General features: G+C 34.1%; 2 protein-coding genes across 3 annotated transcripts in view; both read right to left on the bottom strand.

Moving 5' to 3' along the window:
* Positions 1–3,643: 3,643 nt before the first annotated feature.
* On the bottom strand, positions 3,644–7,671 carry LOC106785353 (solute carrier family 12 member 9). The gene is made up of 10 exons (XM_014745739.1): positions 7,511–7,671; positions 7,026–7,305; positions 6,768–6,902; positions 6,336–6,673; positions 6,024–6,237; positions 5,671–5,940; positions 5,387–5,594; positions 4,497–5,294; positions 3,984–4,415; positions 3,644–3,910 (listed from the first exon to the last, which is right to left on the bottom strand). Exons 2-10 carry the CDS (start codon positions 7,291–7,293, stop codon positions 3,712–3,714), a joined length of 2,862 nt encoding a protein of 953 aa, XP_014601225.1. The 5' UTR covers positions 7,294–7,305; positions 7,511–7,671; the 3' UTR covers positions 3,644–3,711.
* Positions 7,672–8,502: 831 nt separating this feature from the next.
* The window catches only part of LOC106785362 (zinc finger protein 423 homolog), a 50,431-nt gene continuing 31,338 nt past the window's right edge, over positions 8,503–27,595 (bottom strand). The window contains exons 1-7 of one of the 2 annotated variants that reach the window (XM_014745751.1): positions 20,679–20,889; positions 17,755–17,993; positions 16,066–16,208; positions 11,373–13,107; positions 10,207–11,292; positions 9,907–10,131; positions 8,503–9,764 (exon numbers count right to left, since the gene is read on the bottom strand). In XM_014745751.1, coding sequence (XP_014601237.1) covers positions 9,318–9,764; positions 9,907–10,131; positions 10,207–11,292; positions 11,373–13,107; positions 16,066–16,208; positions 17,755–17,993; positions 20,679–20,775 — 3,972 coding nt within the window. In that variant the 5' untranslated portion in view covers positions 20,776–20,889 and the 3' untranslated portion in view covers positions 8,503–9,317. Of the gene's footprint in view, positions 9,765–9,906; positions 10,132–10,206; positions 11,293–11,372; positions 13,108–16,065; positions 16,209–17,754; positions 17,994–20,678; positions 20,890–27,595 lie in introns of those variants that run through there. The other variant, XM_014745750.1, reaches the window with a different exon arrangement.

Raw genomic sequence — 27,595 nt, forward strand, 5'->3', positions numbered from 1 at the left:
GCTTGAAGAAAGAAGAGGCTAAAAGCCGAAGAGGCCCCCACTTAATTGTGGCTCAAGAGGGCAACTACAGACTTAATGAGTTATTTTCAAATTCAACAGCATGGTTGAAGCTTTTGAAAATAGCTCGTTGGTCATTTTTTATTGCTTGATTTTTCTTTGCTCGTCAATAATTTATAATGGTTATTAAGAATGGAAGTAACTAACATAGTTTGCTGAATGTTTCAGGTTACCATCGTGGGATTTGCCATACCAGCCACCACACATCGAACATAATTTTTCCTAAAAATAAATCGAGTATTGAACAAATTTTATATTACATGATATTTGTTTTACAAAACAAAATATCTTCATATTATTTTATAGTACAATATCATTCCCGAATTCCCACTCCAATTTCATATCATTTTCTAATTTCATATCACCCACACGTTTATCTTTTCATTCTTCATTTCATTCGTAGAAACTAATTATCTTATAATGTTTTTTAATGATTCTTTTTTATTTTTTTAGGTATTATGATTTAATCAATTATTGTTGAAACTCTTAATTTTATTTTATTTTGTTTTAGGATATGATTAATTCCAATGAATTTGTAAGTATTGGATTTTCATATAAATAAGGAACATGCTTTCGTTGCATTCATTGCATCTTTGCAAATCTAAACTAATCTTTCTATTTTTTTTTTCAGGTTCTTTTCCAGTATTTTTTTCAATGGGTAGCAGCGGGTAGATTCTTTCTTTGCGAAGAAAGGTTTACTTCAGGGATGCGACCCTGCCCACGCGAGCCTTGATTCTATCTTATCTCCAAATATAGAATCATGTCCTTACCTAAAATTCCACCCACACCAAACGATCCTATTTTTAATATTTTGTTGGCAGGATGAATTACAAAGACAATGCAACACTCCGTCCAAGAGAAGGAAAATACGAATCAAAAAAGGACTGAGGTATGTTAAATGGTAGTATGACAGAATTATTTTTACAGTTACCATGGAACAGTACAAAATCACGGAAAGTTCTATCTTAAAAGTCTTAGTTTTTCTTTAGTTATCTTTATCAAGAATAACCATGGAGACGATGACAAATTCCGTTCAAGAGGAGGAGAAAGTGAATTAGAAAAAGACTGTGAGTAATGGTAAATGGTAATAGAAGATAATTATTTTAGAAAATAATTGAAGTATTTTAATCTGTTTATTGTATTCCCCGTAGCATTGCACATGTATGATAGTTATTTATAATGCATTTTCTTTTTTTTACAGGTACCATGGATAAACCCAAAATTAAATACATTTATTTTTATTGTATTATATTTTAGGTATATTGCAAAATTATTAAAATTGAAAATATTCATAATTTGTAATCTCCGTATGTGTATATATTGCAATTATACTAAAGTTTGTTATTTTTCAGTAAAATCATCGATTTCACTTAAATTCTATTCAGATGCATTCCTTGTTTTATGTTGGTGTGAGAAAAATCATTGTTAATGCACTTCCATGTTTATACAGGTACCATGGATCAGTCCGAATTTTTACAGATACCATGCATCATTCATTGCATCTTTGCAAATCTAAAATAATCTTTACTTTTTCTTTTTCAGGTTCGTTTTCAGTGCCACTTTTCTTTTTCTTCCCTACCCTTTTGTTTTTTTTTGTTACAGGTTCAATAGGAGGAGGACCACACAAGAACCAGAGGAGGACCAGACGAGGACTTAGTTATAGTAACGGATGATATAAAGAAAATTATTATTATAATAATTAAATGTATAATTTTGATCTGTTTATTGTTTTCCCCGTAGCATCGCACACGTGTGATAATCATTTTTAATGCATTTTCTTTGTACTTTGGTCCCATGGAACAATCCATAATTACATACTTTTTGTATTATTTTGCTTTATTTTATGTAGATTGAAAATTATTATCTATGAAATATTCATAAACTATTGTAATGTTTTTTAGGTGAAACTCTTAGGGTGGGGCCTAAGAGTGGGGCTCATTAAAAACCGTTCTCGGGGTAATCATTTTCTTTGGTTTCTATTTAATTCGGATGTGGACATCTTCAGGATGCACATCCCGGGTCTTCAGAAGCGGTTACCTCCTCGTGGTTAGACCTGGGCAATGGTATTTTACTTTCAGTATAATGTTTAACATATTTTATATGTTATACATTCCATTGCAAGTAAAATCTAGCCAAAGACCGCTTACCATAAACATTATAATTGTAATTAGTTTCTTTTAACTTCCTAATTGATATCATATTCCTTTACTCCTTTCCTTGGTTTCTTCTATCCATTTATTATACAGAAACTAATTACTTTATAATGTTTTTTAATAACTTTTATGTACTTACAGATACCAGGGAGTAGTCCAAAATTGTTGAAATTTAAGTTGCGATCTATAAAAAAGATTGCATTCGATTCATTTATTGCATCTTTACAGTTCTAAAATAACACTTTTTTTTGCAGGTTTCTTTTTTAAATCATAGCTGCAATGGATAAATAGTAGACTCTTTCTTTCTATAGAATGATTAATAAAATATCATTTTATATACTTAATTGATAATGTTGCTTACGAATTGGTAATATATTCTTTTAAATATTACATATCTATTATTCTATTTTGAATATTAATTAATTTTGAACTTATATTTATATACTATCAAAGAATACTGTATTCTTTGATAATATTGTACCGTCATCGCATTAAGTACCTACCTATGGTGGACCTACTGGTGGTCCTAGTAGTAACAAAAATGAAACTGGTAGATAAAAAAACGGACTTGTGAGCTTCTATGTACTCCTCTCTTCTGTATTCTTTGATTGAATATTACTTACATCATTTCCAACTAATATGCGGTCTAGGTGGTGACAACATCTACTTTTATTGTGCTACCTCCTGTATCATCATATGCTCCGTTTACATTTCTTTCATTTTTGCGACACGAAAAACGATCTGGACCACCGAGAATATTTAGAATTCTATTGGAAATTAGAAAAAACGTCAAAATTTCGAATCGCGGGGATGGTATTTAAATGCTTTTCATAGTATATATATACATATAGTGAATGTATTGAAAAGAACATTCATTAATATGTTTCGAAGCTATTAAATATTTCTTATTAATTTTTATGGTCTTCTATTAGGGTGAACCAAAAATTAGTGCGTATATATAATATATATCCACAGTATAATATAAGCCCACAGATTTTTATATACGAAATATATTAAGATAGATACATTATTAATCTTTAATAAATGTATGTTTTACAAATTCAAAAATATTCTTATTTGGAAAATATTGTATAGAATAAATTTATCACAGTAATGTAAGTCACATGATTTTAGTAAATTAAAATAGAGTTTAGAATGTAAAGAATATTATTAGTATTCTCATAAAGCTTATAAAATAGATACTTATTGCTTATAATCATATTGTATTATTATTTAAATAAAATTATTTTTGTATTATATTAAATACTTTGACATGAAATAATTTCAAAATTATTCATAGCTTTGTTCATCAGTTATAACAAATAAATCAATTAAATTACAATGTAGTTATTAGAATAATTTAAAGCATATATATATATATATATATATATACACGATTATATATACATATATATATGCACATACATATAATCATAAACTGATACTATTATTTATCAAAGTAAGATGATATTCATTATTTTCTTTCTATGCTTTAATATTATTACAAAGTTGTTGATGTAACAGCACTAACGCCATGTACTAAAACTACCGGTGGTAAATCCACAGTCAATTCTGTTAATAATTGAAGATATTGTCGATACATAATATTTTCATTCCATGTATTTGATACAGGTGGTGCTGGTAAATATATAAAAGAAGTTGCAGTTTGACTGGAATGTTGTTTGATTAACTGATTAACTCTGTAATTTATAAATAAGTATTGAAAAATCTTAAATATCATATCAAAGGAAATAATGTGTCAAATATAATTACCTGATTATATAAGTCCTCGAGACATTACTTAAAGTATTATCCACGTTTTCACTACCTGATTCATATTGAGTATCCAATTTTGGTTCAATAAGAGATCTGCCTTTGAGATCGCTTACTTGCATTCCCCAGTTAGGTATTTTCTTAATCGATGCAGAAATTCTCAAAACATTTAATAATTTTTTAATCTTATGTTCATTTGAAACCTTGGGAAATTCACTGATAGAACTTTGAGATTCTGAAATGCTTAAACTTGTACTACTGTCTGCAATTTCGCAATGGAATACACGAAGATGTAAATTTTTCCAAACAGGAACCATATTTATAATGCATGCGAGTTGAAGCATAAATAATGAAGTTGTATCGAATGGATCTTGATCGGATGGTTGGAAGAAATTCACTGGCCATACATCAATGTATTTAAGATTTGAATTTCTGCAAAATTATATGATATTATATCATGTGTATAATACGTATAATAATAATTTGATATATTTATTTATAATAATAGCTTACTTCGAAATTTGTGATTTATCAAGCAAGTGGAAATTTCTGCCCAAACATAAGTTCTTTTTCATTCTTAAGACATCCGAACACATTCCAACATATTGTACCGGATCCAAATTTTTTTCTGTACCTGCTTGCCTCAGTGGAAAAATAACATTATTAGAAACTCCAATGCTTTCACTAGTATTATCAAATACTGCCGTCGAATATTGAGAATCGGTGAAGAAATTTCTTGGTGTTTCTTCATCGTAAAAGCCAAGAATAATCGTATTTGGTTTCATTGCACCCATTCCAGATATTCTTATTAAATGATGTAATCCTTCGCGAATTGTTTTTGTAATCGTCAGCTCTACAAATGCTTTCACTTTCATATGATCGACTAAACTCAACCAGTGAGGATATTCTTCTATCGTCGGATCAATATTCTGTCCAGTAAATTCACCTATCTTTACATGTCCTATAACATATAATCCTCCTTTTTTCAGATCATTTACAAAATCTATAAGAGGACATGCAGATCTTGGCGAGGCAACCATCAGAAGCATTTGTGGTCTCCAAAATTTAACATGGTCTTTGCGGGAGTCTAACATTAATAAATATTTTCTCACTTGATGAAATATTAATGCTTGCGATATACTACCCCATGGTGCATTTTTACTCGGAGAAAATAAATGCAGTACTATTATTAAAATTAAACATAATATTATACTGCTCGATGCATATATACTATTTATTACAAACATCATAATTAATGTTCCAAGAAGACCTATGGTTGCAGTGTGCCATGTAAAATAATTAAATGTTGGTCTGCAATTAAATTGTATATCATTATTTTTACATAGATATGTATAAATGTATTGGATAAGAATGAGTATTGGATAAGAAGAAGAAAAGATTACCTGAAATTTGGTGCACTTGCAAGTTCAAGTCCAAGGCAGGCTAAATTTGTTGCCAAATAGCTCAAAAGGAATAATACTGAATTGATTTGAGCTATTGTATTTAAGGAACCGACAAGTAAAATTATTTGAACAAGAGTCCACGATGTAAATACTGCAGCTATTGGATTTCCATGCCATGTACCTTGTATGATAAAATTTAATCCTGAACCTAAACAACAAATAGAAGCAAGAATAATGTCTAAGTTTTTTAATCTCTTTATAAAGTATATATCTTGATCATTTACCAAAAACATTATCTTTTGCTAATGCTTCTAATACTCTACTTGAGCCAATTAAGTTACTCAAACCAGCACTGAATGTTGCCGTCAATATACCAACAGCTACAAATGGCGGCCAAATATTTATTGGCATCATATATATAAAATTATTTTGTAGTAAAAAACGACTTGTAGTTGCAGCTGTTAAAATAGATAATAATATATAACATAGGAAAGTAAATAATACTGCTGATAATGTTCCACGTGGAATATTTGTGCCCGGATTTTTGAGTTCACCTGCAAATAAATATTGAAATAATATTATCAAATATATGTAGATAAAAAGTAATTATAATGTAAGAAACTTCGACAATATTTACCACTCATATTTGCTCCTGCCATAATGCCTGTTACACCGCTGAAGAGTACACCAAATACGCTAGCAAAATCAGTCATCGTACCAGTACTTGTATAATCAGCGCTATAATTTGAATATAAATTATTTGCAAGAGTGGAAGACAGAAGTCCTGTGTATGATCCATTGATGTGTTCAGTAGCATTTTGTACTAATGTGTTTACATCTGGAATTGGTATCTGAAAATGTTTTATTATTTTTATTTTCCATATTATTCGAGTACAAAAATATACAATTATCATTAATGGTATAGTTATAATTATATTAGTAATCCTACCTCCATAGGTCCTCCTACTAAAAAACTTACAAACACACTCCCAAGACAAATGCATACAACTGCTAGAATGGCAACACTAGTTTTTGCAAACATAGCAGCTCCAATTAGACAGACTAAAAGATTAGCTGTATTTAACAATGAACAATAGAGAAATTGCCACCATCGACCATTCGGTATTAGTGCATTTTTTCCAACTAAATATCCGGAAGGGCCAAAATTTTCTATCAAACCTTCAGCACAACCAGAAACGCAAAGTGCACTCGATACAATATTTGCCATGAAAAATAATGTACCAATGGAACCGCCAAATTCAGGTCCTAATGTACGACTGATCATAACTATATAACGTATAAGATCATTTAGAAAAATATATGTTTATCTAAAAATATGGGCAATTAAAGAACTTTTCTATCATATAATATGCAAGGATACAATAAGCACCACCTCCTTCAACCGCTCCATTTGTCGATATAGCACAAACAGATGCAACGGTAAATAGTAGAATTCCATAGGCAATTACAAACTGTACAAGAGTTACAAATAATCCTGCATTTCCAACAATGTAACCTGCAATAGATATTACATTACAACGATGGACAAAATTCAATTTCTAATATGCGAAATCTAAACTAATAATATGAATATATTAGTTTAACATTTAAATAGAAAATATTAATATCTTAATCTTACCCATGCGTAAGAAAACTAAGGCACTGAACATGGATAGGGTGACAGGACTGAATACACCAGCAAAAGTACCTAGTGTACGTGTACTATCAACACCAAGACTACCAAATTCCACATATCCATCTCCATCAGTACGTGTTGTTTTACCAATTTTAAATATGTTGCTGAGTCTTCGAAATACATTTCTTCCATTAATCAATGGTGCTTTTTCAGTAGCAATTCTTATGTGTACAGATTCAGCATTTGTAGAACCAATCTCTGGTGCAATCATATTGCAAGTTTTCTTCAAAATTAATGCATATGTATTATTATACGTAGAAAGTATACAGAAATTTAAATTGCACTAAGAAAAAATAGTAAATAAATGCACATATTATTTTACCAAATAATAAACATAATGTTGATGAAATTCAATTCGCAAAAAAATTTCGAAAATGATAAAAAAGGCTTAATTACTTTGTTTGGATATATAAACGTAAACAACTTACTTTAATTCTTAGTTCCTTGCATAATAAAGTAGAAAATTATAGATAATCACGATACAATTAGTCATTAAGTTATGATGTCATGCATTAAAACGTAATGTCAAATAAATAGATGTTTGAGGTTAAAATACTCATTTAAAAAAAATAATGGGTATCGTTTTTCCTTTTAAACATACACTATGAACAACATAGATGAGATACGCAATAGACATTTTTATTCCTACTTTTTTATTCTATGGAATATTTGATCCATATCTAGTTTCTTTCTTTACCATCTTTGGATAATGTTCTACGTTATTACTGTCGGTAATTCTGATGGTAAGTTACCATCAGATCTCAGTCGGTAAGATAAAGGTAGAGCACTACTATTATCAATACGATGCTTAGAAATGTTACTAGATTTCAATATATTTTAAACTTTCTTAATTGCTAGTAACTTTTAATAACAAGTAGTGTACACAAAGTGAATGTGTAATTAAATTCTATATACATTTAAAAACAAACAACAATTAGAAATCTAATATAGATATTTTGTTTAAACTATTAATAAAAGTTTACTCGTTAAGAACGATTGTCTTGGAACAGGTACAGAAAAAAGACTTATTAAATTAAAAAAAAAACCGATATCATATTGGAGCTAGAAAGACAGGAGAAAAACAGACAAACAAAAATCAGCAATTGATTGAAAACAAAAAACAATAGAAAACTTCATTGCTTTGCTTAGAAATGAGAAAAAACGTTATTGCATGTTTTATTATTTATAAATAATTAATAAAAATAAAGTGTGCAATTAAGAGTACATATTCATTTTTTTCTGCTGTTCAGGTCCATGCCAACTTTTCTGCGATAAGTTGAGGGAAAACCGAATATTATATCACTGATAATATGAATAAAATACAAAAACCGTAAAAAATATAATAATATAATAGATTTTTTAAAGATATTAATTAAACGAAATGATAACAAATGGTTGAATTAATATTTATTGTAATAGATAAGATTGAAAACAATAATTTATTTTCGCTATTGATCTATCTTATTGTATTTTTTAAGTTTATTGGACAGGTTATTGCATTTTCTTAAAAGTTAATAATTGAAAGAGTTTTTTTAAATATTTTTCTAATAATATTATATGCCTATATACAGATTATGTTATCGTTATGACATAATCTTTCTCTACTATAGAATTTTCGATTTTAGCAGAGAAACATGAGATGTATTTTATATTACAGCTGATTTGTGTGTGTGTTGTGTAGATTAGTAATAGTATTTTATGTTAATACAATTAGTATTTGTATGTAAATTAGAATGAAAGCAACAACAACATAATCATTTTAATAAAGCATTGATAATAACAATCAATTAGTGTTACAATCGTTAACACTAGCATTTTTAAACTTAACGTGATAATTACATATTCCCAAATCTAACGTAAAATTTATGTAAGTCTTGTATTACAAGTAACATAACATTAATATTAAACGTAACGACTTAGATGAGAAGAGTTTTCTCAGAAGATACTCACACAGTTTATATATGATTATCTTAATAATAACAAGATATTTAAAGTTATGCAAACGTTACAATCTTTTAGCAACAGTATATTTTTTGTAAACAGATTGTCTCAAATACATGAGAAATATTATCGAAAAAAAGGAATGTTACCTATTCGTTATAAGGTTTAGCAAAATAATAATAATGAACACGTATTCGCAATAAAAAAAAAAAAAAAGGAGAAACGAGATATAACAAAACTTTGTCTTGCTATAATCATTCGTTTTTAACAAATTATATCCTTTAATTTAAAGAATCACGTTTCTACTTTTTCAGATTCTATCTGTTTATTGACTTCCGTTTTCAAAACTGTTTTTTTTTGCGCTGATTCTTCTTTAGCCATCTTGTCTTGTTCAAATTGTCCATCCACGTTAACTTCTTCGTCGTCGTCTTCTTCTTCTTCTTCTTCTTCATCTCCTTCTTCTTCTTCTTCCGCTGCTTCTTCTTCCTCCTCTTCCTCAGTTTCTTGTAATAATTCTTCTTTTATCGTAATATTTTCATCGAATTTACGATCCTCATTATTAATTGGATTTTTCGTTTCTCCTATCATCTCTTTCACTGTTTCAGATATTGTAGAATTTTCTTCGATACGATGGAACGTTATTATGTGATGATCTAATTCAGCTTTGAAAAAGAACTTTGAGGTACATTTAGAACAATCGTAAGGCCGTGCATTCAAACCATGTTCTTGCAACATATGATTCTGTAAATAAAAAATAGTTAAATAATACTCTTATTATATATATATAAAGTCATCTCGAGCAAAATACACCAAGTAGTTTTTTTTAGTTTATAATAATTGTTAGGTGTAATGATTAAAAAGTTTTATTACTATACGTATATACCTGCAGAGCAATAGGCACGGTGAAAAGAGCTTGGCAGATATAACAATTGAGAGCAGCACATCCAGCAAACGTATGCTCTATCAAATGGCTCTGCAATTGGAGAGGACTATTTGCTTCGAACAGACATAAATGACATCTCAAAGTATCAACAGTTCCTTTTCCTGATACTTCTAAATGTTCTTTAGTTACGTGTTGCTGTATCATAGTTTCACTTGGAAATGACATCTAAAAATATAATACGAAAGTAGTATAATTTCAATAATTCTAATAGAAATTTATTCTGTTCATCAATGTAATTACCTGGCATTGTATGCACGTGTACGTATTGGATTCATTATCGTATGTTTTATTATGTAAAGTAATTTTGTGCTTTTTTGCTTCTTCAGGATTTTCAAATTTCACCCCGCACTCTTCACACCTTTTAGTATCGCCATTCGGATCATTAATCGAACGATTTTCAGTTTTAAAACTACGATCAGAATCCCATCTATCTTTGGAACCATTCCATTGTAGATCTTTATTAGGGATCCAAGAACGTTCGCACTTAGCATTACGAACATGTTCATAAGGTGAACTCAGAATTGGTAGACCTTGGGAATACCTCACATAGCAAGATTTACAGACTTTAAGAGATTGTCCTCCACTGATGTGATTGGGAGGAAGGGTGACAAAATCTTCGGTAGAGAATTCTCGTAGGCAAAGGCAACAACTTGGATTGAGTAGTTTTTGTTTAGGACTTGGACTGGAACTCGTATTTGGCGAACTAGTGAATGTTCTAAGATGATGACGAGCATGAAGACGACATTCCAAATCGCTGATAAGAGTTTGTCTACAAACAACGCATGGTGCTGGAAGATGAGGCAAAGAATTGTCCAGCCTTTGTTGAGGATCTACATTTTCTAAGCTGTGTCTTTGTACATGTTCAAGGAATAATGCTTCGTTTGATAAATTTCCACGACAAACGACACAAGTATCGCTTAATTGAATCTTACAATGTTTCTGAAGCTTGTGCTCAGCTAAAATAGCGCCCGAGGGACAGACTTCGTCACATATATTACACTTGTGTCGACCACCAGGCTCGGTCGAAGTATGTTGCATTCTCATATGAGATTCCAGCTCGTTTCTTGATCGACAGACTTCCCCGCAATAAGCACAAGTCATGCTCAGACTTGATAAAGAACTTTTGCTTGGAACTTTTGAAGATGCGTGAGCTAACTTTTTGTGAGCTTGCAGTTCAGCTTCGTTTGCGAATTCACCACGCTCGCATAGCTCACATTGTTGTCCTCCCGATGCACCGAAGTTTGGCCTTTTGTTGTTATTGTCACGTTGATTCAAAGAGTTGTTGTTACTCGACGCTGGCGAACGTCCTCTCTTCTGCGATTTGACCTGCAATAGATAATAAATGAGATGCATATATGTGATAAATAAAAAAAAAGATATCTTTTATTTAACAAAAGTCCACTCACTTCTTCTTGAGATCTAGCCTGACGATGAAGCCGTCCATTTTCTCGTGAATTATTTCGAACATTTAATTGATGTTCGCCAGTATGATGTACTTGAGTAATATGTCTATCCAATAAGAATTCAACAGCAAAGCCTTCTCTGCAAATAGGACATCTATAAAGACTAGTCGAATGGCTTGCCAAATGAAGCTGTAATTCGAGTTCGGAGCTACAGTAGATTCCGCAAAAGACACATCTCGGTCCAGAATTGACTGTCATTCCTGGCGTAGAAGCTGGACTTGTGACAACTGGACTATTGTTCATCACGGCTGGTGGCGCATGAACGTTTCTAACATGATTAGCCATCTCGCTTTCGCTTCTGAAGAAACTTCGACCTTCAGCGGGTACACTTCCAGGTGAATTTTCATTATTTGGTATTGTACAAGCATTACATCTGTATATTCTACATTCTTGACTATGCTTAACAGCAAAATGTACTTGAATCGCTACCCTAGAATCAAAGGTATCTCTGCAAAGTGCACACCTGTAAAGATGATTAGCATGACTATCTAAAAGATGCCTTTGAAGTAAATCTGGATGCGGATAGAGCTTCTTGCAAGCAGAGCAAGCGTATTCCTTACTAATTTGGCCCAAATAATGCTTCGTTAAATGTGCTAACATATCTTCTCTATCTTGAAAACTCGTATCACATTTTGGACAGAGGTATCTCGCTATTTCGTTTCGTTGATCAGCTTGCAAGTGTCTAGCAACGTGTTCTCGGAAAGATTCAAAATCCTTCAAAGCTGCACCACATTGACCACAAAGAAGTGTACTAGAAGTGTAATTGCTCTCAGAGGATTTAAGGTGTTTGCTAGTAAGATCTGCTGGTTCTATCGAAGGTTGTTCTCTATTCTTTTGTAATATCATACTTTTCGTATCGTAAACTCCATTCAATTTTGGATCCATATATTCTTGAGGATTTTGTGGAGCTATTCGACGATTCTCACAATGTTGAAGAACGTAATGTTCAGCATAAGCTGCTGCAGAGCTACATGGTATACCACAAAGAGGACACATTATCAATGACGTACCAAAAGCATCGGTTCTATGTATAGAAATCAAATGATCTCTTAACGTAGCTAAACTCGAAAATTTCATGGTACATTGGCAACAAGTAAAAGTATTTTTATAATCCTTTTCCAACGATCTTTCGTCATACTTTTTCTCTTGATCCTTGGAATTATTATCGGTTCGATCCAATGTTTTATCACGGGAACAATCGACAGCCGAATCAGTCGTCCTATTTGGGGACGGTGCTACCACAAGATTTTCTCCGCTCAGAATCGCTTGGTGCATCGTGTGAACATGCATTTGTAATTGTTGCATACAACTAAAGGAATCTCTTGTGCAATACATACAAGCCAATTTCAATGGGGAACTTAATATCGGCGTTGTCGAGGCGCTACAAGAAGTTCCTAGTGGTGTCTTCAAGGTATTTTTCGGATTTAAACTTAAGTTTAAGGAAGGCGAGGGCGAACTCGGTACCGGCGGAGAAGAAGTACTGTGAGAAGAAACGCTTCTTCTGCCATAATCCGAATCTTGAAGCTTGTTGCTATTGTGACTCGTTCCTTGGTGATGTTTTTTATGCGATTGCATGTGAGAAGTCAATGCGGCTGCTGTATTGTATCCTCTTGAACACGCTGTACACTGGTATGGCTTTTGTGTGTCGTGAGTTTTCATGTGGATTTTTAAATGATCGCTGCGACAAAATTAATCAAATCGAATTAAATTTGTATTTTAAAGAAGAAAAAAAAACATTAACATAAAACAAACAAATATATTACAATTTATATAACAGTTTATTTTTATATAATACGAGATCGATCGGAAGGAATATTAAAATCTAGGTCAACATTTTCTCATGAGAAGATTTTCGTTAATTGGAGAAAATAATTTTTATCATTTAAAATCTTTTCTATCAATTTACTGTCACTCTCTCTCTCTCTCTCTCTCTCTCTCTCTCTCTCGAAGTATCGTATAATTGTCGTTATTATATCCGTTACTATAGAGAAAGGAATATTATTCAGGAAATCGAATTTCCTGTTAAACGTACCAAGTCACTAGGATCGAATTAATCGACGTCAAGACTTATCAACGAGTGTATCCTGTGCTCGATCCAAAATATCCTTGAAATAGTAAATCAACGATATACTATGGAAATTCTATTTTAAAGTGTCCACCTACGAGCAAATATTAATCTTCTACTTTGTTTTCCTTTTTCATTCTGCAGTCTCTCTATCTATCTATCTATCTCTCTCTCTCTTTCTCTCAAAAGAATTAACCCCAAATGAAAAAAAAGTCTTTTGGAAAAAGAGAAGGAATATTAGCTTTCCGTTAATTGATAGACATTGGGACGAGCTTAAAAAATATATTTTGACTAGCTAATAAAACTAGCGAATCTTGACATATGAAAGTATCAAGATACAGTTAGGGATATGTATGCGTACCTATATCATATTTTCACAAGTTTTTTCGTAGCTGCTAAAAGAGGTGACAGGTCAGCAATTTTCGAGAGAATAAACCACCACCGGTATGAATAATTTATCATCCTGGAGAAGAGCTGGAAAACTAAATCCGTATAAGATGAGGTCACCCGTTGGTCCAACCGGTCAGTGTTTCGATTCTCTTCGGAACGAAGACAGACGGCAAATTTACTCTTGCACTTTACGTCTGAATAATTCATCTACTTGGATTATCGCTGAAGCTACTCATTGCTGTCCTATTATCGAATGTATCATTTCCCATTCTGGGAGAAGACGAAAAGTAAAAAATTTGAAAGGAAAGGAATAGACGACATGAGGTGATTTTCTTTCTCTCGCGCACGTTCCAAATATAATTATTAGATTTAAAAATGTTTGTATTTTAAGGTAATATAATGCAACGTCGGAAAAAGATGTTCCATTTGTAATCTATAGATCTGTACATCTGTATTTATGTTTTTGATCTATACGCCATCAGAATGATCTGTAGATTATCATTTTTGTTCTCTCTACTCACATAAAAGAGTACTTGAACAAAAACTGAAGAACGGTACCCTCGATCACAGGGTTAAAATCGTGATCATTACTTTACAACACCGAGGCCTGAGAACTACGCAGTAGTTAAAAAAACCTCCCTTTGGTATAGCCGCATTCTTAACTGACAAAAAGGTCATACCCGATTCGAGACAGTTTCTTGAGAATGCCTCGAGCTTACGTAAAAAGTATCAAAGTTTATCGATAAGAAAATTGAATGGTAAGATTCTCCTGATATTTTTGTATGAAATAATTTAAAGAACGTTGTGTAAGATAGATCGATACGATCTTCAAAGTGGGAAAAGGGGAGGAGGAGGAAATATCGTTCGTATTTTAAGATCCCCCATGGAGTTAGTTTCACGTGAGAACCACGGGGATTTTCACCCTTTTGTTGGCTCACCCAAGCTGTCCGCTAGAGGTGGGAGGACGACGAATAGAGACGTGGTCTAAAGATCTTGCGACTCCGATCGTAATAACAACTGACAGCTTATAGCAAGTCGTTGTTACAACCCTTTTAAAATAAATCGATCCAAACGAATGTTTAATTTTACCAAACGATTTTCAACCCGATTACACATTTACGTGTGTCATCTTATTCATTAACTCTACATTATAAATTTAACGATTTGTCGAAACTTTATAAATAAATTGGAGATATTTGAAGCGGATTATATTTAAGAAACGTTCAACTTATCTTAATACAAACAAACCTTAAATGCAAACGATTGAGAAAACGAGGTTAAACGATTGAAACTATTCCTTATACAAATGTTTTCAACTAAATGAAAATTATTGGGGAAAAAGAAGAAAGAGTCTCGAGAGCGACTTAAGAGTCGTTGTAAAAGAGGACGGCCAGCAACGAGGCACTTGACTAATGTTCTACCTGTTGTCCTGCAACACCTATGCGCCTACCTGTCCTCTCTCTTGTGAAGAGAGAGAGAGAGAGAGAAAGATTGGATCGTCTCGCGTGTCTCGTCGCACGCACTAGTACTTGTAAGCATACAGAAGAAGAAGAAGAAGAAGAGACATAAGGTTTCTTCTCTCTTTATCTTTCTTATTCGTATGCTCGGTCAGCTTAGCATTTCAATACGAGAGAGAAGACGACTCAATGCTGCATTCGAGCTGAGAATAAGGCTGCATGTGTAGAAAGAAAGAAAGAAAGAAAGAAAGAGAGAGAGAGAGAGAGAGAGACAGAAATAGAAAAGAGAAAGAGTATGTAAGAGAGTAAGCTTGACTAATACCACCCGTCCTACCTCCCTCCAACCTAACTCCTACGATCATTATTCATTTGTCGCCCGTTGGATCGGTCCCCCTGCTATCACTTGGGGCAAACTCGGGCCAAGCATCTACATTTCTTCTAACTTAACCGTTAAACTTTTACCTTCCAGTTTTTCAAGATAATTAACATATGATTATATACAACAGAATCAATCGTGCGCTTCTCTGTTCTTATTTTTTTTTTCTTTTTTTTTGGGGGGGTATAATAGGAATTCTAAACGAAACGAAACAAACAATCTAGCGAGGAGGAGGAGGAGGAGGAGGAGGAGGAGCGGCCAATGTCAAATGATAAAATTGCAATGATACGAGAAAAGAAAAAAAATTGCAAGGATTTGCATAGATTTCATTGGTTCGTTATTACATACCTCCTAGAAAAGGCTGCCTCACAATGAGAACACCGATATCTTCTATCCCCTGTGTGCAGCTTCACATGACGATCTCTGCTCCGCTTATGCTTGAACAATCTCTCACACCAACTGCATCTGTACGGCATTTGGTCACCGTGGCTCTGCAATTAGAAAAGTCATAGGGAACTGTAACGACCACGGAGTCGTCTCGTTTATATCTCATTACACTTAAAACCCGTATTATTGTCTTTCCTCTTTTGCAAGCCCTCCCCCCAGCCCCCAGCCCCCTTGAAATAACACCAATAATATTAGTTAAAATGATTCTTCCTTATCTTGCATACCGATTTTCAATCGTTTTCTATTATTCAACGAAATTGGATTAGTTTCATCTTTGAGGAGGAGGAGGAGGAGGAGGAGGAGAGAATCCGTTATAGACAAATTATTTCTTCTCTCTTTCTTTCTTACTTACTTTTTTCTGTTTGTTTTTTAAATCGAGAAAGATCTATGGATCTCTATGAAAGGGAATATAAAGAAAATCTTCCCTTTTTTCTTTTTTTCTTTTTTATTTTCTACTTCAATAGTATTCACGATGTAACTCGGTAAAAATCTTATCGACAAAAGCCTTTATGCTATAGAAATAATAATAATAAAAAAAAATAAAGCAAAAAAAAAAAAGCATATTGTTAAGATCTGTATAAAATCGATTTTGCCAATGGATCGCTTTTTTTTTCTATCCTCGATCCGGAAAGAGATCTTTTTTCCTTGGGCGTAAAATCAGCTTGGTTCGTCCTCGCCATCGAAGGAGGTCTTTCTCTCTCTCTCTCTTTCTCTCTCTCTTTCTCTCTCTCTTTCTCTCTCTCTCTCTCTCTCTACTTGCTATCGTTTCACCCTTCGTCGAGAGATTGTCTCTTCAAAGGAGCCGACGACGATCTCATGCTCGAAAGTCGAGCGGTTGTCCTCTACGTGCTGAGCTTACCTTCTGCCTTCTTCTTCAACAGACCAGTCAGGAAGAAAGAAAGAAAGAGAAAGAGAGAGAGAGAGAGAGAGACAGACAGACACTTGATGATCTCTGTCTCTTTTTTGTCCAAGGGAGAAAGCAACAACGAAAAGGAGAAAAGTAAACCCGTGTGGGATCATATCGGTCATACCGATCTGCTTGGGTGACACGACTTTGGACCAGCGCACGTTCTTTTTCTTTTTTTTTGTTTTTTCTTTTTCTTTTTATAAACTTTATAAATGTTCCTTTTTTTTTGTCGTTATTCGGAAGGATCCCGGAGACCCGATTGGACGTACGTTAGGCTTGATGTAATCGACTTTTCAGAAAATCTTCCGTACTTTCTCGTCAGTGTTCATTTCATGCGTCATATATGTTGTATTATTTTTTGTAAAGACTCTAAAATAAGAGAGAGAGAGAGAAGAAAAATACCACACCTGGACGACGAGGAACCAGGAGGAAGAAGAAGAACTTGACCGGTACAACCTGTTATGAGACACGATACAGATTTTGACCCAAAGATGACCTTCTACTCGGACGCGGAAGAACGAACTAATGTCTTCGCGATGCAAAATAGAAGAGTTTAACAAAGCGGACGACACGTGTCCCCTCTGTCCATTTTCCTTTTTTTTTTTTTTTTTACCCGACGCTAATATAAATGACTGCTTTATTAATTGTTCAATTTGATTGAATAACTTTTGCGTTTAACTTACTTGTTCATGTTTCTTGAGATAACTCAATCGTGGAAAAGTCCTATCACAGAATTGGCAAGGATAAGGTGCAGTTGGATTGTTACCGTCGGTACCAATTCCAACTTCCCCATCGATTTCTGGCTCCGACGGAAAACTGGCAGAAGTTGGCGTAGCGCAAGAGGATGGCGTTTCTCTTCCTCTTCGAGAACTTGGTCCGCCATCTTCGCTGTGCCAAGAGGAACTTCCGGTACCCAAAGCCTCTGTAAAAATCGACAAAGCATGATGATTTTCATTAAAATGCGATTAGAAATTTTTGTTCATAGATTTTTCATTTGTTCGAACGTATCTTACAAACAACAACAAATTTCGCGATAACTTTTAACAACCGATCCCTATATTCTCTTTTTTTTGTTTTTTTTTTTTCAAAACAGGTTTACGAGTGTCGTAAGACAGACCAGTTTCATGAACGACCTTACGAACTCAAAGCGTATATATTCGAGTTGCTTTACCTTGCCGTTATACGTCCCTTTATATTGTTTTCGTAACGAGCTCGCGGTGAAACTTGTACCATTAACCCAAGCCTCGCTAAGAAAGACCAATCCTCCTAAGATCCTGCGGTTCATGCGAGTCAAAAAGAAAGGACACTTTTGCTATACCTTAGCGTTTGTCGGATTTAGCTACTGTATATATCTATCTGTCTATCTAATACGTGATTTGAATTTATTTTATTTTATTTTCTTTCCTAGGATGATCTTGTTCGGTTGATCTCTCAGTGTACTTAACATTATATTCTCCCCCTCCCTGCCCCCCTCTCTCTCTCTCTCGCTTTAACTAGACAACTCTGTACTAGGATCCTAGATTTCGCGTAGGAGAAATTTGTTGCAACGAAGCCATCTTGGACTTGGATCGCTTATAATTATCGTCAATGAGAGACTCCCACCGTATGAGGACGATTCATACAACGTGTACGCGAGGACGCTTCGTAAACGATGGAAATGACTCGGCTAGTTGGCCGTTTCCTCATTTGTCGGGACACCCACGAGTCGATTTAAGAGATTTTGCGGAATCCAGTGGCTATCGTGTCGAGGCACGAGCTAGCTAGTGCATGTAATGCCACCCAAACGGTGGAGAAGAAAAGGGAAGAGAGGATCCGTACCAAATGGCTCTCATCCGCCCACCCACGCTATTAATCTATCCTACTTTTCGCTTCTTCTTCTTCTTCTTCTTCTACTTCTCTTAGGCGCCACTTTGTTTAATACTTGCTAATTCGATTCTCAGCTGTTTAACCATGAGAGATCATTTTCTCAGCAAGTTGATCCAGTTGATACCAGAATCGTTTAACGCGTTCCTCTCATAGTCAATTGAAAATTCAAGGATTCCAAAGGTTTCGAATCTACTAAAATTTAACGATCGATCCCGCGATGTGCCCCGAGATATTGCAGATTGTGCAACGAATTTTCTTTCAACGAATAGGCGACTCGCTCGTTGGTCCAAGGTACGAGATGCCAATTGGCATCTCGTGCCTGACTCACGCACAAAGACATCGGGAACGTATCTGGAAATAAATATAAACCGAGCTGAAGGAACGCGAGGTACGCGCACCCAGGTGGCGATTTCTCGTTCCACAAGATCAGATAGAGCAATGATCAAAGGAAGAACATGAAGAAGGATATGAGAGAGAAAAGAAGAAGGTGGTGGAAGGAGGGTGGCGAGGAGGGTGGCGAAAAGGGTGGTGAGGGATGCACACCGTTAGGATCTTTCTATCTTCTTCTTCTTCTTCTTCTTTTTTTTCTTCTTCTTCTTCTTCCTCAATACTTTCGAGAGGTTTTATTTAGCGAGCGATTCTATCCAATCAGCGTTGATGTGTCATCGACGCGAAAATAGGCGCACTTAACACTGGCAGCTCTTTTCTGCCGATCTGCCGATGCCAGCCGTATTACGTTGTATGTTCCATGTACTTGAGATTTTCTATCTCTTTCTTCCTTATCATCTTTTATGCCTCCGAGAGTATACGTATATGCTATAGGTATATTGTGCTGTCACCTCATGTCTCTGCTATTTATAAAACATTTCGACGACTTTTATTAATAGGGCCACGACTTAACGCCTTCGTTAATTGTGACTTATGTACGCGAATCAAGCTACGAAGTTGACTTTGTTCAGATTTTCTATAACGCAACAACAGTCCCGTATATTACAATAATTTTCTAATGCTATATTTCAAACTTTTTTTCACACAAATTCTTTCTTAAAAGAACCTATTCTGTGAAATCCTACTGTTGGGGTATTAGTAACATGGAATTTATTTCTAAACGTTTCTTTCTATCTCCGAAAGCTATTAAAAGTTCATTGTCAATGATTCTCGAATGGCCACTGACACAGTGTAGTAACGACGAATTATAGTACGTTTAATGACCGTTTTCTCGTGTGGCTACCAACGACGAGAGCTATTTATAGGTGCCTCAATCGAGTTTATGCTTGATGCGAATTTAATTAATTGTGACTTATGCGAATCTATTAACGCATGCGCAACAGATTGAAGAAGTAAATTTACGATCGTCGTTACTCCTAACTTTCATTAACGTTAACGATTTTTCCCTATACTCGCGTCTAATCGAATCTCTATCGGAACAGTAAATCATTGTGCTTTTTCTTCTAGATTATGCACATCGTTTCTTGCAATGTCATCGATTAGAACGAGAACTTGTTTTTTTCTTTTTTATTCTACGAAAGTCGCGGAAGTGAAAGTGAGACCGATCAGTTGAAATAAAACGTTGAATGCATCCTTGCGGAAAGTACAAATTTTGAAGACTAAATAGAATCGTTCTTTTTTCTTTTTTAATGTGAAATTTACACAAACGAAAAATATATTATTTAAAAACTTAAAATATAATTTATATAGAACAATATATAATATAATCATATTATTATTATTATTGTCAAACCTTTGGTTTTATGAGGCTCTTCCTGCGAAGGTTCCTTATGCGCCTGAATCTTCCCAATAAGTAATTCCAATCTCGAACTATTGCCCTTGAACAACATCTTCAAGTATTTCAAATTCGTTTATTATCGCGATTCACAATTCCACATAGGTTTACCACCCGGTAAACTCTTCGAGAGGAAAAAGAAAAGGAAAAAATATGATCTCGTTCTCGAAGATCGAGAAGTCACTTTGAATATGAGCTTCCGAAGCACGTGGAAATTCGAAGTTTCCACATCGCGAGATCGTATTACACAAAGGAAACGCGTTACCGGACGCCTGCGTTTATATAGATAAGTCTTTCTTATCCAATGATAATAAAGTCAAGGAAAAACACATAAATATATATATATATATATATATATGTGTGTGTGTGTGTGGGTTTGTACTTAAAGTTTGTCTAATCAGTTTGATTTTTTTTCTCAAGTAACACCTTGCATAAAGATCACTCAAAGTTTTGCAAATCCTTCGTTAATTTCACACAATTACGAAAATCTAATAACGTTAGATTCTTCTCCATTTAAATACGTGGAAATGGAAAGAAATAGAACAATCGTTTACGCGATCCTTTAACGATGAACAAAATCGTTTATCGATCCCGTCGGCCACTTGGTAAACTTGTTTTTACAAATCCAAATCCTTTGATTTCTCTAGATAAATATTATCATGTATGTAGATATTAAATAGCTAACAATAGAAATTTCTACTTTTACTTATCTAAATCATAATAGATCGAAATCATATTATGATGAAAGGTCAAAATGTATGAGCCCATTCAAGTAAATTCGTTCGGATATATAACGATCTCTCTTCTAATCATTCTCAAATGATCTTCCAATATAATCAATTAAATGTACACTTGTGGTATTTATCAATTATATATATATAAAGATACATATAAATATACATATATATATGTATAATATAATGTAAATGATCTAACGAAAAAATGTTTGTCTTTCTTCAAAAGTTTCAAAATGTTCGATATTTTGAAGATATATAATATCGATCAATCTGAAGGATCTATGGAAAACTTTGAAGACGATCTTCTCGGTGTGACTGGTGTATCCTACACTGACGAGTATCACTAACGCGTGCCACGAAGAAGAACGGTGACTATTATCGCGCGAGGCGGCGATGCGAGCGACACGGCAAGTATATGAGAGAGAGAGAGAGAAAGAGAAAGAGAGCAAGAGCAAGAGAGAGAGAGAGAGAGAGAAGGAGAAGGGAGCTGAAAAGCCGCCTGAGAGACGTCAGGGAGTCCCCTGGGAAACTGGCAATCGTATTGGACGGGAGGCGGGCTCTCACATACTAACGAGTACACCCACCTTCTGGGTTGCCTCTCTCTCTCTCTCTCTCTCTCTCTCTCTCTCTCTCTCTCTCTCTCTCTCTCTCTTTCTCTCTCTCTCTCTATCATTGCCACCTATTTAACCTTTGATGAAAGGTTTCAACGATTAATACCTATCTATTTTCTACTTACAATTAGATGTGTCTAACACACATAATCATTTTTGTTTTCAATTTTAATATTAATTATATTCTGGAATGATTGTGTAGAGTATAATCAAAATGCATTATCTACAAACATCTGAGATAGGTTATTAGGAATAAATAAATACGAATTTATATATAATGATTGTCGAGAAGATTCGTAATAAATGGGTGATACAAGTTTCATAGTTTTTATCTCGAATCCCTTAAAATAGAACTGTTCAATCGTACCGCGAGTTTGACGTACTTTTGCACGCTGGAGTCCTTTCTCGATAACCGAAACTAATTTGACAAAGGAATCGAACGTCCCTTTTTTTTTTTTTTTTCTTTCTATGGAAGTGTTGAACCACAACGGAATACCGTTAGCGATGACCCCTTGCCGACAGCGAACACGATTTCTTAGGATTATATCAAAAAATATAGTACGATTATCAACTCGATATTATTTGGATCCAAGTTATCCGATTATTTTACTGCTATCATAAATAATACAGAACTGGAAATAGATTTTTCACACATTCTCCCAACTACCTCTCTCCTTCCCCCCTCCCCCCTCCCCCCGTTTTGAGAATTTAACAGCGGGAATTTCAACGAGCACCTAGCGTTATGGCAGGAGAACGGAATTTGTCTCGCGAATATAATGTGTTTGAGAATAAGGCAAAAATCCTAAGTGGACCCCCTGTCATTCCTGTGAAATCGTGTGGAATGGATTCTCACACACGGTTGGAGTTCTGTACCACCTTATGAAAGCATAACAGAAAAGTTTGAATTTGTCGTATGACTCCCTATAGGGTATAGTAGGTAACCCCCACAGGTATGTCACTCTAACCCGTGCCAAGACGCTGCTGTTCACGTTCGGCCCACCCATCGTGATTATTTATCTTATTGCGATCGTGACTTTAGGTGGTCTTCTTTTTTTTTTTTTTTTTTTTTTTTTTTTTAGAAACAAATATACTATTATAATTATCATTTTTACTATGTCGGAAACATGGGCGCTAATTACTTGTATACTTTTTTATTTTCCAATAGAAATATTTGTGAATATGTGTATGTGTGTGTGTGTGTGTGAGAGAGAGAAAGAGAAAAACGATTAAATGATTCGTGTAATTCGTGTAGCCAATATCGAGATCCAATCGATATTCGAAGTGGAGCGGATCATGCAAACGAGTTTGATCGATCTCAAGCAGCAATCGCATCGAAGCGAAACCATCCGGACAAAAACGAGAGATGTCGATTTTACAGAGAGCTGTTCTGAGAGATGACTCCCATCAGATGCATCTTTATGATTGCGTGACTTTCGATTTGTTATAATTTTTTTCTTACAAATTTATCCCGATCGATGTAAAAATAATAAATTCAGAAAAACTTAATGTAAAATGTGTACAATCTTATGTTTTCTATTATTTACTCGATAACAGTTATATGTATATAATCTAGTTCGTTTAATTTTTTATATTTTCCGATTAAATTCGATATTTATGAATTAACGTTGTGCCAAATGTGTAAGGAAAAAAAGTTTGACATTTAAATTGAATTTATTATTAAAATAATTGGGATAATATTAAAATGTAAGAAATGAAATATTGTTATGATAGAAAAATATTAACACATTATAATAAAAAGAGAAGGGGGTAAAAAAAAGGATGTAAGAAATGTGGCTGAGCGCGCGTTAAGGCGATTCGTTGTGGGAGGTACCTTAATAGAGCGCATGTGCGAGTCTCCAAAGTTTCCTCTCTCAATCGACTCCGCCTACGTTGCTCCCGTACTGTTCTTTACTATAATGCACACGACGGTGTGCAGTCACCCACGCTGTTCTCTCTCTACACGCTACTATCCCCACCACATGAATCGGCCGACTCGTAAAACGTACGCACGCACTCCGTTGAAGCGCCACGCGCGATTTCCATTCATAGAATCGAACCCGCCCGCAAACTTTATCTTTAAGCTGCGTTCACACGTGCTTACTTATTTACTTACTTAATTTTTTAATTTTTTCTCCTCTTTTTCTTTACAATTAATTACAAATGCATACGTATATACGTGTATACAATTCATTCATTTTTAAATTATTATAATAACAAATGAGATTCGTTTATCATATTTTTATTTATAACTTAAGAAAAAACCATACTTAGAAATGGCTCCAAAAAAAAGATAGAAATGGGATCCTTGGTTTAAAAAAAAAAAACCTGTAGTCTCCCATCCTCGTTTTATATATAAGCACACCATAGTCCGGTTTCACGTTTTGCGGTTAACAAATCACACGGAAACCATAGAGTCATTTCAATATCTTCGCAAGACTGTGAGAACGTCGATGATTTTCTTCTTGAATTTATTAGATTGAAACGTTCTCACGAAAAGGAGAACGAAAGAAAGTTTAGAACGAATGTCTCCGATACTTTCACGATCAGCTTAACATCTCAAACATTTTTTTTTTGTCTTCTAGTAAAAATGATCTTTCTCTAATACCATAAGAGAGATTGCTGAGTAAACGTCGATTATTTGAACGTTTTTCTTATCATTTCGGTCTCAGCTTGTTAGAGTTTGAATTATTAATAAGAAATGACTCGGAAGAAAATCGAAAGTGATTGCCAATGATTATTCATCATTTTTTTCATTCACATTTTTATTCCTACCTTATCGCTAAATAATCATTTGAATAGTGCAATTGCAGCGTAGTTCATTGATTAACAATTTTAAATGAAATGTTCGAAGTATCGTACAAACTATTTAAATTGCTCGAAGACTAATATCTTACCTTTATTCTTATTTTGAAAATATCTATGTTTTTACTAGATCTCTTCTTGTCATACAAGATAATTTCTGAGGAACTCCGAAGATCTAAATAAATGTTTTAACCGGAAGTATAACTTCTTGGTAAATTGTCCCAAAGTTCTATCTCATCGTTAACTTATTACTACTGTTACAGCAATGACCATTCACATGATCTTCGAAACAATAACGTTGAAGATAAGAGACAATGAAACAAAAGAGAGAGGGAGAGGGAGAGAGAGAGAGAGAGAGAGAGAGAGTTCAAGATCCTTTCGCGTGTTCGCGAGAATATATTGGGCGGTAAATTTAAACCTGAATAGTGGCGTTCTGCTCGAAGTAAACTTCCGGTCCGGTGAAGAGTAAATTTCCACGAAAGCAGGAAATGTTCTAACCGGAAGTGACTACCCTCTTAGACCTTGCACCCTTCAGACTGACCACCATTTTACTTAAACCATCTGAAATCCCATTTCGGTTGTCTTTAAATCTTCATCTGACTTTCTTGATATTACTTGGACGAATTATGGGAGGACTTGAATTACTTTCTAAGAAACTGATTAACGAAAAATAAATTTAATTCGATTGTAGCCATAAAACGCAATTTATTATTTTAAATCTAATGTATTTAGATTATCTTCATTTCTCATTTAATAATTAATTGTAAATGCTTTTATATATATATATATAAATTATAATTTTAACATGAAAATATTTTCCTTAGATATAATTCGTCACGCGTAAGAACACTTTTCATCACACCTATCTAGCTTGTAAAAATTCAATTTCGAAAGACGTTTAACTATCTTCGATAGATACTAAAGAACTTATTTATTTTTTTTCAGCCTCCAATGCAATAACAACAAACACCCCGCGTGTCCCGATACGCTCCTGCATCGTTCTAATCTACGAGACTTTTACACTAGAGATTTTTTGTCGGATAAGAATAAGAAAAAATAGTGTTAGTGTTTCGACCACGAAGAGGTCAGACAGGTGAACCTTAATTCGTTGGAGGGCTTGATATCAAAGACGACCGCCAGGATCGTCGAGAGGATTCGCCGAAACCACTACGAGTATTCAGCTGTATCGTTATTAAGGGTCACTCGAGCGTTTATTTTTTTTATATTCTTCACTTTTCTTCCTCTCTTTTTCTCATAGGATAAAACAATCACCTTATCGTATACGATTGCACTTGCAATATAATTATAAATAATTAAACCTATTCAGAGCTTGGTATAATTACAAAATTGTAAATAACATTTATCATATATTTAGAAACACATACACACACACACACACCATGTTGATGTTCGTGCGAACCAGTCTTTTAATTAATTATTAATTGTTTATGCGCTTAGAGAGAGAGACTTTACATTGATTTTCTTGGATGATTTGTTACAAGATGAGACGATTATGGCACGTGCCTTTAGTTCACGGTTGACTCAATGATCATCGAAGTATATCGAAACATAGTATCACCTGTCTCTTGAAATCGAGTACTTGCTCGTCTCGGTGCACGAGCATCTTGAATGGAAAAAAGGCCAGTTAATAGCAGGTAAGAAGGTATCTGAGGAGAATCAATGTTGTCTTCTCCCGCATACGACCTCACACCTGTTAATAGGATCACCTGTGTTCGACGAAGCAAAACGTTCGAGTCACGTCCATTTTTCTAACGATTCGAGTCAATAATTGAACGATTAAAACGCATCATCAACGGATTATTGAGAAACATTTATTCTTTTTAAACGAATAAAATAAATTTTTTCCTTTATCTCGCGTGTTGGCAAGTTTTGCTTTGATTACGTTAGACGTAGGAGAAACGTAGGTACCAAAGAGAATTGCGGTAAGGTACGGAGGTTAACGAGTCAACTAGGTATATCGACTTAAATGTCGCAAGCACAGTAAGAGAATACCTTTACCTACAACTTGTTGCTTCTCACCGGAGCTCTCACTCGAGAACCGAAACTCTATCGAGCGTACCACCAACTTGGAAGAAACGATTAGACGATTATAATATAATATCTTATATATATTTTTAAAACAAATATATTTATTCATTCTCCGTATATATAATCCTTTATATAAATAATAATTCTTTTATATGGCGAGATGAGAACAAAAAATAAATACAAAAGTATTAATTTTTTTTCTGAATAAATTTGGAATGTGAAAATAATACTCGTTGGATTGAATAATGCGAACGAGTTACAAAAAAAAAAAGAAAAAAACAGGGAAATAAAGAGAGATTCTTCGTGGGTGCCCAACGTACAGCTCGTTCCTAAATCTCAGATTACAATCTGCCTGGCGAATGGTGCTAAGATTAAGGACCCCTTTGCTTTCTGGCTCGCCCATAGGCTGTACAATATGGAGAGCGAAGGGAGACAGAAAATGATTCTTCTTGGGTTTTTTTTTCTTTTTTTTTTTCGACAAGATTAAGATGTCACGCGTGTACAAATACAGCTGGTAAGAATACACGAAAGAAGCAAGCAAGAAAAAAAAAAAAAATATCAAAATTCGAAGCTACGCTTTTTGATAAATGCGAATTGAATTAACTTTTGTTATTTTTATAGAAAATCATTATATTTGAGAGAGTTGTTTCAGATCATAATAGATTTTTCATATTAA

The sequence above is a fragment of the Polistes canadensis genome, unplaced genomic scaffold (assembly GCF_001313835.1).
Source record: "Polistes canadensis isolate GaletaPanama2010 unplaced genomic scaffold, ASM131383v1 scaffold_48, whole genome shotgun sequence".
NCBI lineage: Eukaryota > Metazoa > Arthropoda > Insecta > Hymenoptera > Vespidae > Polistes > Polistes canadensis.

Bases quoted from the DNA above. Each gene is read 5' to 3' on its own strand.
- LOC106785353 (XM_014745739.1), bottom strand. From the start codon at position 7,293: ATGATTGCACCAGAGATTGGTTCTACAAATGCTGAATCTGTACACATA. The intron at 5,941-6,023 runs GTAAATATTGTC...ATTTATTTGCAG, and splicing joins GGCAGGAGCAAATATGAGTG to GTGAACTCAAAAATCCGGGC. The intron at 5,295-5,386 runs GTAATCTTTTCT...ATTTAATTGCAG, and splicing joins GCAAGTGCACCAAATTTCAG to ACCAACATTTAATTATTTTA.